The 15,493-nt window shown below is 47.3% G+C and overlaps 1 protein-coding gene across 7 annotated transcripts in view; it reads right to left on the minus strand.

Moving 5' to 3' along the window:
- LOC130865096 (uncharacterized) overlaps positions 1-12,177 on the minus strand; it is a 43,595-nt gene extending 31,418 nt beyond the window's left edge. For 2 of the 7 annotated variants that reach the window (XM_057755974.1, XM_057755976.1), the window contains exons 1-3: positions 11,759-11,893; positions 5,193-5,399; positions 4,467-4,625 (exon numbers count right to left, since the gene is read on the minus strand). In XM_057755974.1, the coding sequence (XP_057611957.1) occupies positions 4,467-4,537 (71 nt within the window). In that variant the 5' untranslated portion in view covers positions 4,538-4,625; positions 5,193-5,399; positions 11,759-11,893. Of the gene's footprint in view, positions 1-4,466; positions 4,626-5,192; positions 5,400-11,758; positions 11,910-12,071 lie in introns of those variants that run through there. The other 5 variants (XM_057755978.1, XM_057755977.1, XM_057755975.1 and 2 more) reach the window with 4 other exon arrangements.
- Positions 12,178-15,493: the final 3,316 nt, after the last annotated feature.

Raw genomic sequence — 15,493 nt, forward strand, 5'->3', positions numbered from 1 at the left:
CCTGATAGAAGAGAAAATGGGAAGTACCCTACAACATATGGGCACTGGAGATCGCTTCCTATGTATAACCCCAGCAGCACAGACATTAAGGGCAACATTGAATAAATGGGACCTCCTGAAACTGAGAAGCTTCTGTAAAGCAAAGGACACTGTCATTAAGACAAAAAGGCAGCCTACTGACTGGGAGAAGATCTTCACCAACCCCGCTACAGACAAAGGTCTGATCTCCAAAATATATAAAGAACTCAAGAAACTAGACTTTAAAAGGATAATTAACCCAATTAAAAAATGGGGCACTGAACTGAACAGAGAATTCTCAACAGAAGAAGTTAAAATGGCCAAAAGATACTTAAGGTCATGCTCAACCTCCTTAGCGATCAGAGAAATGCAAATCAAAACAACTTTGAGATATCATCTTACACCTGCCAGAATGGCTAAAATCAAAAACACCAAGGATAGCCTTTGCTGGAGAGGTTGTGGAGAAAGGGGTACCCTCATCCATTGCTGGTGGGACTGCAAACTTGTGCAACCACTTTGGAAATCAGTGTGGCGGTTTCTCAGAAAAATTGGGATCAACCTACCCCTGGACCCAGCAATACCACTCTTGGGAATATACCCAAGAGATGCCCTATCATATGACAAAAGCATTTGTCCAACTATGTTCATAGCAGCATTATTTGTAATAGCCAGAACCTGGAAGCAACCTAGATGCCCTTCAATGGAAGAATGGATGAAGAAAGTGTGGAATATATACACATTAGAGTACTACTCTGCGGTAAAAAACAATGACTTCTCGAATTTTGCATGCAAATGGATGGAAATAGAAAATACGATCCTTAGTGAGGTAACCCAGACCCAAAAAGAAGAACATGGGATGTACTCACTCATAATTGGTTTCTAGCCATGGATAGGGGCCACTGAGTCTATAATTTGTGATCCTAAAGAAGCTAAACAAGAGGGTAAACCCAAGGGAAAACATATAGATATCCTCCCAGCTATGGGAAATAGTCATGACTGATGGGCAAAAAATTGGAATCTTGGGGGTGGGGTGGGATGGGGATGAGGGATGATGGGGAGAGAAAAGTGTGAAGGAGAGGATGAGGGGAACTGGGGGAATCGGGGTGATTGGGGATAAAGAAAGGTTGGATAGGGGAGCAGGGAAACTCATACCTTAGGTAAGGGAGCCACCTAAGGGGTGACAAGAGACTTGAACTTGGAATGGCTACCAGATGCCCAGGGCAATGTCCCCAGTTAGTTCATTGGGGCACCTGAGGATAGGGAACCTGAAATGAACCTATCCTATAATCTTACTGATGAATATCTTGCATATCGCCATAGAACCTTCATCTAGGGATGGATGGAGATAGAGACAGAGACCCACACTGGAGCACCGGACTGAGCTCCCAAGGTTATAATGAGGAGCAGAAGGAGAGAGAACATGAACAAGGAAGTCAGGACCATGAGGGGTGCACCCAACCACTGAGACAGGGGGGCCGATCTATTGGGAGCTCACCAAGGTCAGCTGGACTGCTACTGAAAAAAACATGGGATAAAACCGGACTCTCGGAATGTGGCGGACAATGAGAGCTGACGAGAGGCCAAGGAGAATGGCACAGGAACTTTCATCTGGCGATGGATCGAGAGAGAGACAGAGACCCAATTTGGATCAACCGTCTGAGCTCTTAAGGTCCAAATGAGGAGCAGAAGGAGGGAGAACATGAGCAAGGAAATCAGGACCACGAGGCGTGCACCCACCCACAGTGACAGTGGAACTGATCTATTGGGAGCTCTCCAAGGCCAGCTGGACTGGGACTGAGTAAGCATGGGTTGAAACTGGACTCTCTGAACATGGCGGACAATGAAGGCTGATGAGAAGCCAAGGACAATGGCACTAGGTTTCGATCCTAATACATGAACTGGCTTTGTGGGAGCTTAGCCTGTTTTGATGCTCACCTTCCTGGGCCTGGATGGAAGTGGGAGGACCTTGGTCTTCCTGTAGGGCAGGGAATTTGGACTGCTCTTCAGTAGCGAGAGGGAGGGGGAATGGACTGGGGGGAGGAGAAGAGGAGTGGGGATAGGGGAGGGGAGTGGGGGGAGGGGGCAATGTGTGGGAGGAGGGGAGGGAAATGGCAAACGGGGAGCAGTTGGAAATTTTAATTAAAAAAGAATAAAAAAAAAAGAATTGAAAACAAAACAAAACAAAACAAAAAAAAAAAACAAAAAAAAAAAAAAAAGAAAATGCCTCACAGATGTGCCCACAGTCCAAACTGACGGAGACAGCTCCTCCATTGAGATTTCTTTTTTCAGTTAATGTCTAGGTTTGCATTAAGCTGACAAAACTAACTAGCACAGAGTGTGTAAGTATGTGCAATAATGTATGAAGAATGTGTAAAGGTAGGACTGTGATTGTGTGTATACATGGCAATGTCACATGTCTGTAGTCATTTCTGTGTCAAATGATTAAAGGCACACACCATTCTATTATACTTTCAAGCACATACCCAGAAACCACAATCCTACACTCAAACCCATGTACACTAAATCATACTCTTACAGGCACGAACAAGACAGTATGTTCATTTATATGTGATGGGGTGTGAGCTTTCAATATTGTCAGAATATAATTCCATGAAAAATGGGAGTAATTGTGAGTATATGATGTGTAAGTTATGTGAGCCTATGAGAGTAGAACAGTGTGTATTTCTAAGGAAGAAAGAATGTGGAAAGATGGGAGCCTTAGCTAAGGTCTCCATTCCTGTGATAAAGTACATGACCAAAATCAACTTGGGGAGGAAATGGTTTACTTTAACTTGTAGGTTATGCTCCATCTTCTGGGGAAGTGAGGGATGGACTCAAGGTAGGAGCACAGAGGCAGGAACTGATTCATAGCCCATGGAGAAGTGTTACTTACTGGCTTGTTTCCCATGGCTTGCTCAACCTGGTCTATTATTCCATCCAGGACCAACTGTCCAGGTTTGGTACTGCCCATAGTCAGCTGGGCACTCTTGGCATTAATCATCAATGAAAAAATGTACTACAGGTTTGGCCATAGGCCAATATGACTAAGGTATTTCCCCTTCCCAAATGTTCTACCTTATGTCATCTTGACAAAACACTAGCCAACTACGAGAGGAGAGAGAGAGAGAGAGAGAGAGAGAGAGAGAGAGATTATCTGTGGCCATGTTAATGTATTTGAAAAAGTGTGTAAATATTTGAGTGCCTAAGTGTGTCTTTAGAACACTCTATTAACCTCCCTCAGCTCATTCAATCTCACCCTCTGGTATCTTCTGGAGTCCAGGCCATGTGTGCTTAGGGCAGAATCGTATGGAAATGGCCAGGTAGAGTGACTCCTGGGAAAGTCCAATGAACCTTCCTTGCCCTTACTTCTATGAAGGATTAGAGCCATCTGCGGGCTGAGGAAATACACTCTTACAGTCACAGCTGATCTCATAGAGATAACAGCTCTTATGCTAGCATAGTGCTGCACAACATCGGGATCCACCTCCTGTTAGTAGGATTAGGGGCTTTGAGCAATAGGAGCTGGATCCTGGAGCCACCACCTCCACCCATGCAAGCCCATCAGCCCCATGAGAAACTGAAGAGACAGGACCTACAGGTACATCATGGCCATAGTTCTGCAAAAATCCTGAGGAAATGTTATGGAATTCTGCAAGCAAGCATCTGGATGTTCTGCCCTGGGAAGCAGGTGCTGGACCAGATAGATGCACATGCATCCTGTAATGTCTGTTCCTGGAGCCAAACTCATTCCCCACGACCTGCCCTGGCTCTTCACAGTCACCAGCAGCTTCCTGCACTATGATCCTCATTTGTGACAGATGCCACATTCAACATGGAAAGCCATGTCTGCAGCCTGGAGGGCCAGAACTGCAAATTCACCCCAGGGTTTAGTCCTGAGGTCTGGACCCTGGTGACTGGCCAGAGGTTCACATTGTAGGTGGTGAGAAGCAAGGAGGACAAGCAGAGCCAGGATATCTGTGCCCAGTGCAGGGAAGAAAGAAGACAGGCTGAGTACTGAATAGATGCTCTAAACTCTCAGCAATGGACAATGTTTTCTAAGAATGGAGACTCTTCATCCCATATATCTATTTTTACTGAAAATAATTTTTATACCCTATAATCCAGTCCTGGTTTCTCCTCTCTCATCTTCTCCCTGATCCTCTCCATTTACCTACCTATTCAATCCAAGCCCCCCCCCCACACACACACACAAAGAGTCATATTGGAAAAAAAAATCTAACCAAATTAAACAAAACAAACCAACAATAAAAATAAAGCATAAAAACATGCACAAAGAGACACACACAAAACCCATGAAAACACATACATAGAAACATATATAAGCAAAGGACCTGCAAGGCTAAAAATGCCCAAACAAAGCATTATGGGAGAAATCATCTCCCAGAGTGCCTCTGCACAAATCCAAAATGCCCCTCCTGGTTCTCTACCTTCTGCACGCGCATTCCTGGACTACATCCTCAGGTCCACTCTGCACGGGTGGCAGTGACGCTTGTCTCATGGTGGCGGGTCAGACATTTACCATTCTCATCACACAAGCCAAGCTGACTTGCTGAGTTCATCTCTGATCATTGTGTGTGTCCACCCATCTGCAAAAATAGGTGCCACTATCAGCCAGCCACACTAACTGGGAATGGCAACATTACACTGTGTCATTATGCCACGCCCCCTGCCTACTGGGAAAAAACCGCCAGGGAAATGCACATGTTTAATACAAAACCCCATTAAGTATGGAACCAAGAGCAGTTGGCCACAATGGCATGTGCGTGCAATGATGAGGTCAGCTCCCCTTTAGGCCTAAATTTATGCATCCCAGGGCCAAGGAATGTGTCTGCGCATGAAAGCAAAAGTTGTTTAGTGACCCTCGGCAGAAGAGATAATTACATGCAATCCTGAAACCCCTCACCCAACAGGCATTTACTAAAACCCAGTATGCCAGGCATGGTTCTCTGAGTGCCGCTTTCACCACACTATCCCTACGCCTATCACACTGCTCTGTGCACACTAAGCGCTCAGTACCAGCCAATTGATCAACTATAAACCGTCCTTCTGGACCCCGCCCTTATGGTGGAGCTGTCTGTGTGGGACCTGCAGGGACCCTGCATGGAAACAGCTGAACAGTAGGAGGCGCTGTGCAGCTTGGGCCCATTGCTCACCTTTTTTCAAGCTGCAGGAACTGTGGCAGTCTGTGAGGTTGGACTCTGTCTGGACCGCCACAGGACTGGAGTCAGAGACACTGCAGAAGCGGGTCCTTTAGACACATTAGAAAAATTATCCATTATGATCAAGTAGGCTTCATACCAGAGATGCAGGGCTGGTTTAACATACGCAAATCTATCAATGTAATCCATCATATAAATAAACTGAAAGAAAAAAACCATATGATCGTTTCATTAGACGCTGAAAAAGCATTTGACAAAATTCAACATCCCTTTATGATAAAAGTCTTGGAGAGATTAGGGATACAAGGGTCATACCTAAATTTAATTCAAGCTATATACAGCAAGCCGACAGCTAATATCAAATTAAATGGAGAGAAACTTAAAGCCATCCCACTAAAATCAGGAACACGCCAAGGCTGTCCACTCTCTCCATACCTCTTCAATATAGTTCTCGAAGTTTTAGCAATAGCAATAAGAACATAAGGGGATAAAGGGGATTCAAATAGGAAAGGAAGAAGTTAAACTGGCATTATTTGCAGATGATATGATAGTGTACATGAGCGACCCCAAAAACTCCTCCAAAGAACTCCTACAGCTGATAAACGCCTTTAGTAATGTGGCAGGATACAAGATCAACTCCAAAAAATCAGTCGCCCTCTTATACACAAAGGATATGGAAGCAGAGAGGGAAATAAGGGAATCATCACCTTTCACGATAGCCACAAAAAGCATAAAATATCTTGGGGTAACTCTAACCAAGGAAGTGAAAGATCTATTTGACAAGAACTTTAAGGCATTGAAGAAAGAAATTGAAGAGGATACCAGAAAATGGAAGGATCTCCCTTGCTCCTGAATTGGGAGGATCAACATAGTAAAAATGGCAATTCTACCAAGGGCAATTTATAGATTCAATGCAATCCCCATCAAGGTCCCATTAAAATTCTTCAGAGATCTTGAGAGGACAATAATCAACTTTATATGGAAAAACAAAACACCCAGGATAGCCAAAACAATCTTATACAATAAAGGAACTTCTGGAGGCATTACCATCCCTGACTTCAAATCCTATTACAGAGCTACAGTAATGAAAACAGCGTGGTACTGGCATAAAAACAGAGAAGTCGACCAATGGAATCCTATAGAAGACCCGGATTTTAACCCACAAACATATGAACAACTAATTTTCGATAAAGGAGCTAAAAGTATACAATGGAAGAAAGAAAGCATCTTCAACAAATGGTGCTGGCACAATTGGATGTCAACCTGTAGAAGAATGAAAATAGACCCATATCTATCACCATGCACAAAACTCAAGTCCAAATGGATCAAAGACCTCAATATCAATCTCAACACACTGAACCTGATAGAAGAGAAAATGGGAAGTACCCTACAACATATGGGCACTGGAGATCGCTTCCTATGTATAACCCCAGCAGCACAGACATTAAGGGCAACATTGAATAAATGGGACCTCCTGAAACTGAGAAGCTTCTGTAAAGCAAAGGACACTGTCATTAAGACAAAAAGGCAGCCTACTGACTGGGAGAAGATCTTCACCAACCCCGCAACAGACAAAGGTCTGATCTCCAAAATATATAAAGAACTCAAGAAACTAGACTTTAAAAGGATAATTAACCCAATTAAAAAATGGGGCACTGAACTGAACAGAGAATTCTCAACAGAAGAAGTTAAAATGGCCAAAAGATACTTAAGGTCATGCTCAACCTCCTTAGCGATCAGAGAAATGCAAATCAAAACAACTTTGAGATATCATCTTACACCTGCCAGAATGGCTAAAATCAAAAACACCAAGGATAGCCTTTGCTGGAGAGGTTGTGGAGAAAGGGGTACCCTCATCCATTGCTGGTGGGACTGCAAACTTGTGCAACCACTTTGGAAATCAGTGTGGCGGTTTCTCAGAAAAATTGGGATTAACCTACCCCTGGACCCAGCAATACCACTCTTGGGAATATACCCAAGAGATGCCCTATCATATGACAAAAGCATTTGTCCAACTATGTTCATAGCAGCATTATTTGTAATAGCCAGAACCTGGAAGCAACCTAGATGCCCTTCAATAGAAGAATGGATGAAGAAAGTATGGAATATATATACATTAGAGTACTACTCTGCGGTAAAAAACAATGACTTCTCGAATTTTGCATGCAAATGGATGGAAATAGAAAATACGATCCTGAGTGAGGTAACCCAGACCCAAAAAGAAGAACATGGGATGTACTCACTCATAATTGGTTTCTAGCCATGGATAGGGGCCACTGAGTCTATAATTGTGATCCTAAAGAAGCTAAACAAGAGGGTAAACCCAAGGAAAAAGATATAGATATCCTCCCAGCTATGGGAAATAGTCATGACTGATGGGCAAAAAATTGGAATCTTGGGGGTGGGGTGGGATGGGGATGAGGGGTGATGGGGAGAGAAAAGTGTGAAGGAGAGGATGAGGGGAACTGGGGGAATCGGGGTGATTGGGGTTAAAGGAAGGTTGAATTGGGGAGCAGGGAAACTCATACCTTAGTTAAGGGAGCCACCTAAGGGTTGGCAAGAGACCTGAACCTGGAATGGCTACCAGATGCCCAGGGCAATGTCCCCAGTTAGTTCATTGGGGCACCTGAGGATAGGGAACCTGAAATGAACCTATCCTATAATCATACTGATGAATATCTTGCATATCGCCATAGAACCTTCATCTAGCGATGGATGGAGATAGAGACAGAGACCCACACTGGAGCACCGGACTGAGCTCCCAAGGTTATAATGAGGCGCAGAAGGAGAGAGAACATGAACAAGGAAGTCAGGACCATGAGGGGTGCACCCAACCACTGAGACAGGGGGGACGATCTATTGGGAGCTCACCAAGGCCAGCTGGACTGCTACTGAAAAAAACATGGGATAAAACCGGACTCTCTGAATGTGGTGGACAATGAGAGCTGACGAGAGGCCAAGGAGAATGGCACAGGAACTTTCATCTGGCGATGGATCGAGAGAGAGACAGAGACCCAATTTGGAGCAACCGTCTGAGCTCTTAAGGTCCAAATGAGGAGCAGAAGGAGGGAGAACATGAGCAAGGAAATCAGGACCACGAGGCGTGCACCCACCCACTGTGACAATGGAACTGATCTATTGGGAGCTCTCCAAGGCCAGCTGGACTGGGTTGAGTAAGCATGGGTTGAAACTGGACTCTCTGAACAAGGCGGACAATGAAGGCTGATGAGAAGCCAAGGACAATGGCACTAGGTTTCGATCCTAATACATGAACTGGCTTTGTGGGAGCGTAGCCTGTTTGGATGCTCACCTTCCTGGACCTAGATAGAAGTGGGAGGACCTTGGTCTTCCTGTAGAGCAGGGAATTTGGACTGCTCTTCAGTATCGAGAGGTAGGGGGAGTGTACTAGGGGGAGGAGAAGTGGAGTGGGGATAGGGGGAGGGGAGCGGGGGGAGGGGGCAATATGTGGGAGGAGGGGGAGGGAAATGGGAAACGGGGAGCAGTTGGAAATTTTAATTAAAAAAGAATAAAAAAAAACAGGAACAAAAAAAAAGAAGGAAAAAAAGATGAGAACTAGGGAGATGCTCAGTGGTTAAGAGCACACAATCAGGACCTGCATTCTCAGCACCCACCTCAGGGGTCCACAACCCCCTGAAATTCCTGTTAGGGCCCAAAGAAATTCAGGACAAATGGCTGAGGTGCCTAGTAACGTATCAAAGTAGGTGCTGGCCTCAGGCTCTCCAGACAGGCTCCTCCAGGCAGTTCCAGAGTCCTGGCTCCTCTCAGCACTTCTCACCTGTGCCCCGAGCTTTGTTCCCTTCCCCAGCTTCTCCAGCTCATCCTTCTCATGTGCTCTCATGGCCCCTCCAACTCTTTGCTCATACTCTCAGTCTCTCCCCTACCCCACTGTGCTCTCTGTCCACTTGTGGCCTGGTCTATTCTACCGCCATGCTCTGTCCAGACCCTTCCAGGTGCCTCTGGCTGTTCTTTCCCTCATATCTACAAGAAACCTTCTCCTTACCCACACCTAGGAGCGGCCATGTCCTCATTTTCATTCCGCTCCAGATCTGAGACAATCTTCTGGCCCCAGACACCCATTTACATATGTGCACACACGGAGACACCAAAAATAAAACTTAATTTAAAAGGAAAATAAACCTTGGGTCAGCAAGAAGGTCCAGTGAGTAGAAAGGCACTTGCGGCCAAGCCTGATGACCTGAGCTCAATCCCAAGACCCATGTTGTGGAGAGACCTGTCTCCATATGAGTGCCTCGGCACATATACGGACACACAGGGGCGGGGGCACGACACGACATGACTGACTCATAAATAAATAAATAAGCGTAATAAGATTTAAAAAAATAAAATTGAGGCTGGGGAGAGGACTCAGCAGCTAAGAGCACTAGCTACTCTTACAGACCTGGGTTTGATTCCCCGCACCCATGCAACAGTTTACAGCTGTTTGCAACTCCAGTTCCAGGGGATCTGACGCCCTCTTCTGTCCTCCAAAGAGCATAGAACAGACATGGTGTACAGACATACATGTAGACACACTCACACATACAAAACAAATACAAGTAACCTTAATTATCAGATTACACAAACACCAGTTGGTCAGATATAAACTGGGGCCTGGCAGTATGTCGACTGACTCTGCAGCGGTGCCAGCTTCTCCTCTCCTCTCCTGCCAGCGCCCAGGGCAAAGGCACCCCAGCCCCATCTCCTCCAGATGATTGCCACCGGCTCCTATCTGCACCATCTGCCAACACTGACTTCCCAGCAGTTCCTACCCACCCAGCAGGCAGAAAGTCCATCTCTGTAATGCCCTTGCTGACCCCATGGTCTCCGTGGGCAAGGCTGTCCCTGTACCTCAGGAACGTGGTCAAAGGCTTCCCATCACCAGCCTCTGGCCTCACTGGTTCAGCCCCTTCCACCCAGTTCCCTCCCCTCTGAACATGCTGCCTTCCTGCCTGGACCCCGGCACCTTCTTCCCTTGGTTCTCCTAAGGCCTCAGAGCTACCACCCCCACCCCAATCTACCCAATGTCTTCTCAGAGCGCTCCAATCTCTTTCTGGCACAATTCAAAATTGAAGCATCTCTCTTTGGGAGCTGGGCACTGACAACCTATCCCTACCACTCGGGCTCAGCTCCCTGTCACATGTGCAGCCCGGCACAGGGCCACACCAAAAGCAGCCGCACAGGAGCATTCACGGAGCTTGCAGCTGAAACCTAGCATGGATGCTCCAACACAAAAGCAGAGGGGAGAGCAACAGGACTTGAACCCAAGAATTATTTTCTAAGGGTAACTGACTTTCTTCAAAGTTGAAGGGTTGCAATGCTTCCTTGGTGACTAGGCTCCTAGCTTTGGTGTCAGCAACCACCTTGTCCTTGTCCCTAACACTTCCTTTCTTAGTTCCTGTGACCTCAGCTATTCAGGCTCCCCAGCCCCTGCAATGCTGGTGGTATTCCACCTCCAGCTGACCAGCCTAGGAGGGCCAATCATCAGGATGCAGGAGAGTGTGCCACCTAGTGGCCATGTGGCACCAAACCTGAACCCTCATCACCTGTCTCAGCAACACCTCTCTAGGCTGCAAACCCCTAAATATCTTTCCATTCCGTCCTTGACATGCATGTAATCAGTGACTACATGGTTAACTCTACCAACAACCGGAAACATCTCCAAGAACACCTCCACACCCACCACCATCAGAAAAGCCAACAAAGCCCTCTGGGATCAGACAAGGAAAGTGCTCACTTCAGAGAGATTTTTCTAAGACAGACAGACAGAGGTAGAAATATGATTATTTATTGTGTTTGTATACATGTGGAGGTCAAGGACAACTTATACAAGCCTATTCCCTTCTTCTACCACGTGGCTCCCAGGGATCAGATTCAAGTTGTTAGGTGTGGCAGGAGGCACATTCGCCTTCACCTTTTTTTTCCACTTTAACAAACCCATTTTAACTTAAAAGCAAAAGAAATCAATCCTTAGTGTCCAACACGCAAGTGTCTTCAGTTATTAAGACTCAGCTCTCATCTTTCCAAAAGAAAGCCAGCAGACTCTCGAGAGCTACTGGAACTGAGGGAATCCTGGGCAGAAATACAGTCAGGTCAAGGCTCATTTTCTTCTCCACCACTGCTAAGAGAGGAGCTGGGAGGCTCCCAAGACTGCACACAGCCGTGGTTGGCTAGTTTATGTCACTTCACACACGCTGGAAGCATTTGGGAAGAGGGAATCCCAACTGAGAAAATGGTCCCACCAGATGGGCCTGTAGGCAAGCCTGTGGTTCATTTTCTGGACTGATAACTGATGTGGGAGAGCCCGGCTCACCGAGGACGGTGCCACTCTTGGGCAGGTGGTCTGCATATATAAAAAAGGAGGCTGAGAAAGCCAGATGTCAGCCATCCATGGCCTCTGCTTCAGTTCCTGCCTCCAGATCCCTACCTGACTTCACTCAGTGATGGACTGTGATATGGAAGTGTTAGCCAGATAAACCCTTCCCTCCTCAAGTTGCTTTTAGTCATGGTCAGTAGTCACCCTGACCAGACAGAACACTTACCCAGTAGCAATGAGGTCTGCCAGCTGCGGAGTGTTGGGTACAATTTTGATGGTGACCATCTCAAAGTAGAGATGCTCCTTCTGAGCATGGATGGTGTACGTCCCTGTCGTTATGTTCTCTAGGCGGAAGGAGCCGTCAGCTTTTGTTCTGACTGTGAAACCAAAGTGCGTGAATCAAAGAGAAGCCCAAGCTTGTGTCCCATGGAGATTCTGTCCCTTGTGTCTCTATTGTTCCAGGATTCAAGCGGAGCCTTTGAGCACACTCAGGACCACCATGATAGCCCACCTCTAACCTGTTGTTCAGGGTGACTAACCTTTAATCTGGTTGTTCAGGGTGACCACAGCCTCTGGAATACCTTCTCCTTCAGGTCCGTTCAAGACCCGCCCAGTGACAGAGAAGCCCATGACATGGAACACGGGCTGCAAAGTGAAGAATAGGTGTTCACATGCCCAAGTCACCAAGACCCCATCCTGGCCAGCACCACGGCTCCACGTGTTGGCCCTTGCAGCTCTAGTTCCAGCCAGGCCCCTCTCCCTCACAGCATCTATCCTCTCAGATGGTGAACGGTCACCAGAGTGGAATAAAAACAGCCGCCAGGCTCGCTCCCCAAGCCAGGTTGCTGCCTCTGGCTTGTGGGTTTCCCCAGCATTGCCCTCTCCTGCTCCCTCTGCAGCCCCATCCACATGTCCCCACTTTGGTGAATCTCACCTGTCTCCAGCCTCTCAAATACAAGCCACCTTGTCCCAGAGCATCTCCTGGGACACAGCCTGTCCCCCAGAATCTCCTGGGACCCCAACCCCTCCCCCAGAATCTCCTGAAACTCCTGCCTATCTGTCCCCTGGTGTCCCCTGGGACCCTAACTTGTCCCCTAGCATCTCCTGGGACCCCAGCATCTCCCTAGACCACCAACCTGTCACCCCCAACATTACTTGTGACCCACAGCCCTTCCCTTCACCCATAGCATGTCCCTTCAGCATCACCTGAAACCCCAACCTACTCCACCAATATTATGTAAGATCAGTGACCTACCCTCCCCTTTCAAAGTCCAAGAGCCCACAGCTAAGATCCCAGGCCAGGTTCCTTCAGTCCATACTTCATCTGCAAAGTCTCTCAACACACAGCCCCATGCCTTGTCGGTGTGTGCCCTGTTTGGTCCAAGCACCAAGACTGGGCTCTCCTGGGTAGCACTGAGCTCCAAGCCCCCACCTTTGATTTCTCAGGTGAGCTATCTGGGTGAGATATCACCAACCCAATTTTCTATCTTCAAACTCCTCAGCATCTAAAAGGCCCGACTGATTCCCTACATCTCATCTCCCTCTGGTTAGGCTCAGTGGAGCCCGTCCTGCCTCAGCCCCATGCTACGAAGTATGCATTATTTGAGAGAGAGCTGCAAAGAGGCAAAACTTTAGCCTGGCACATCAAAACGCCCTTGGACTGCAAGCACCAGGTATAACTGCAGGGCACGGTGGCACTCGGCACTCAGGCGGCACCTGCCTGTGATCTCAGTACTCAACTGGCTAATCAGGAGGATCATAATGGTTCTGTCTCAAACCAAAAACAGGAAGAGTGTGCAGAGGGGAGAGGAGGAGTAAGAAAATGGCTTCCATTTGATTCAGGGATAATCTTCTGAAGGTAAGATCTGAGCTGGCTATTTATCCACTTATCAACTCACAAGTCCAACAGATGTTTTCAACGCTTACTACGTGCCAGGTGCTTGAAGCACACAGATGAAATGGGGAAGCTTCCCTGGCCTGATGGAACATTTTAGGCCCTCACTTGAAACTCTACACACTGCGGGTTAAAGCCTGCATCTGACCACTGTCTGGTACTTTGCCCAAGGACCTGTCACACCCTTCCTGCAAGGCCAATGCTGGCAATAAGGCTCCGTGTTCATCCTCCTGGCCTCCTGGACTTAGGTGTCCTAATGCAACCTTAGACGGTGGGGCCAGCTCCCTTGACTGCTATTTTAGAGGGCTGCTTCTCAGTGCATTATAAAACAATCCGAGAATAACTTTTCACTAGCACAACTGCCAAGTACCCCCTTAGGGCGCTTCCTCTGTGTTGCAAGCTGCCAGCAGGGACCACTTCCATGTCTGTAAGCAAAGACACAGAAGAACAATGAAAACACACCATGTCTTCTGAACATCTCACCATCCCCTCTGAGGGCCATGCTCTCCTGAGCTCACATGGTTACTGCCCAGGCCAGCTTTCCTCATCACCTCTCCTCAGCAATACCCAAGTCCCAGCAGCATTAGAGAGAAGTGGCCAACCAAGGTCTACACCATCAACTCTCCAAGCTCCGTCCTCCCCTCCACTACAGGTCCCCTGACCTCCTCAGGGGCACTCCTGCCTTGAGAACAAGGTCAGTGACCTCTCTCACAGACAACTGTGACGAAGCCATCGGCCAATAAGCGGACTTCTAGAGACTCCAGATGAGCTAAGACCACGGCCAGTTGAGACGGGACTGCAAAGGCTACAGCCAGAGCCATACCAGGCTCCATCTGAACAAGGCACCTGCCAATCAGAAGCTAATTTTGCCACAAGGAACTTACTACAGGCAGTAATTGCACTCTCCCACGTCTATGAAACGCCATCCGGACAGGGCTTGAGAATTACTTTGTTACAATAAAGCTGAAGAGGCCACTGTTTTCTGGCACTGTTAATTTAGCCTTTCTACTCCCCAGGTCCCAACATGCGCTCTGAGCACTGCTTAAGACAGTTCATGGCAAAGGAGCTTAAGACACCTCCTGGTCAGGTCTGCAACAAACTACAGCTGGGGCATCCTTCATTTGAACATCAGAAATCCAAGATCCAGAACTTTTTGAGTACCAATACGATACCACAAAAGTAGAAAATTCTATACCACTGAATTGTGTAGTGTAGTAATTATTTAAAATTCTGGATGGGAACTTCAGCCTGCATGCTTAAGACACGCACAGACGAAATGAAGTCCATGTTCACATGTCCCTGAAGGCACGTGTGCTGCAGTCTCGGTTCCCAGTACAGGGTTAGAGGGGTTTGCCTAACCAACAGAGCAGCCGTTGATGGATTCGGGACAGGATGAACCATTGGAGGTGGTGGGGAACACAGAGGGACAGGCCTCAGAGAAGAAGTTGTCACTATAGGAGTGTCACTAGGTAGGGGGTGGGGCCTCGGTGCAGGAAGTGTGTCACTGGGGCAGGGGGCCCAGAAACATGAAAGCTAAATGCCCATGGTCTGAAACCATGAGTCAGATAGAGCCTCCCTCCTGTCAGCTGTGATTATTAGCACTGAGAAACAAAACATTGTATGTATGAAAAACATTCCAAATTCTGGAAAACCGAGGCCCTTCTGGTTCCAAGAACCTGGCTGAAGGACACTCAGTCTAAGCTGGGCCAGGAAGAAGAACAGCTAGGTGCTACTCTAGACCAAGACCAGGCACTGATCAGGGACAGCCGATCAATGGCGACTTTGACGTTGGATAACACACTAGAAGCTATTAGCTGCAGTTACCACGTTGGTTGGGTTTGCAGGCTGAAGTAGCAATGCTCTAAACGTTTGCATAAGTATCAGCTCCGATTACTCTGGTGTTAATCCAGCACATCTGCTCACAGCTACAGCCGTGCTCCCCCACTGCACAGCGCAGTAAACAGCTCTTTACGTTTCATTCCGCCAGGTTAACTAAGCAGCCACCAGATCCAACTACAAAATGGTTTCCATGTAAATGATAAAACGCTGTCTCTGAACCCTAACTGT

This window comes from Chionomys nivalis, chromosome 23 (genome assembly GCF_950005125.1).
Source record: "Chionomys nivalis chromosome 23, mChiNiv1.1, whole genome shotgun sequence".
In the NCBI taxonomy this organism is placed as follows: domain Eukaryota; kingdom Metazoa; phylum Chordata; class Mammalia; order Rodentia; family Cricetidae; genus Chionomys; species Chionomys nivalis.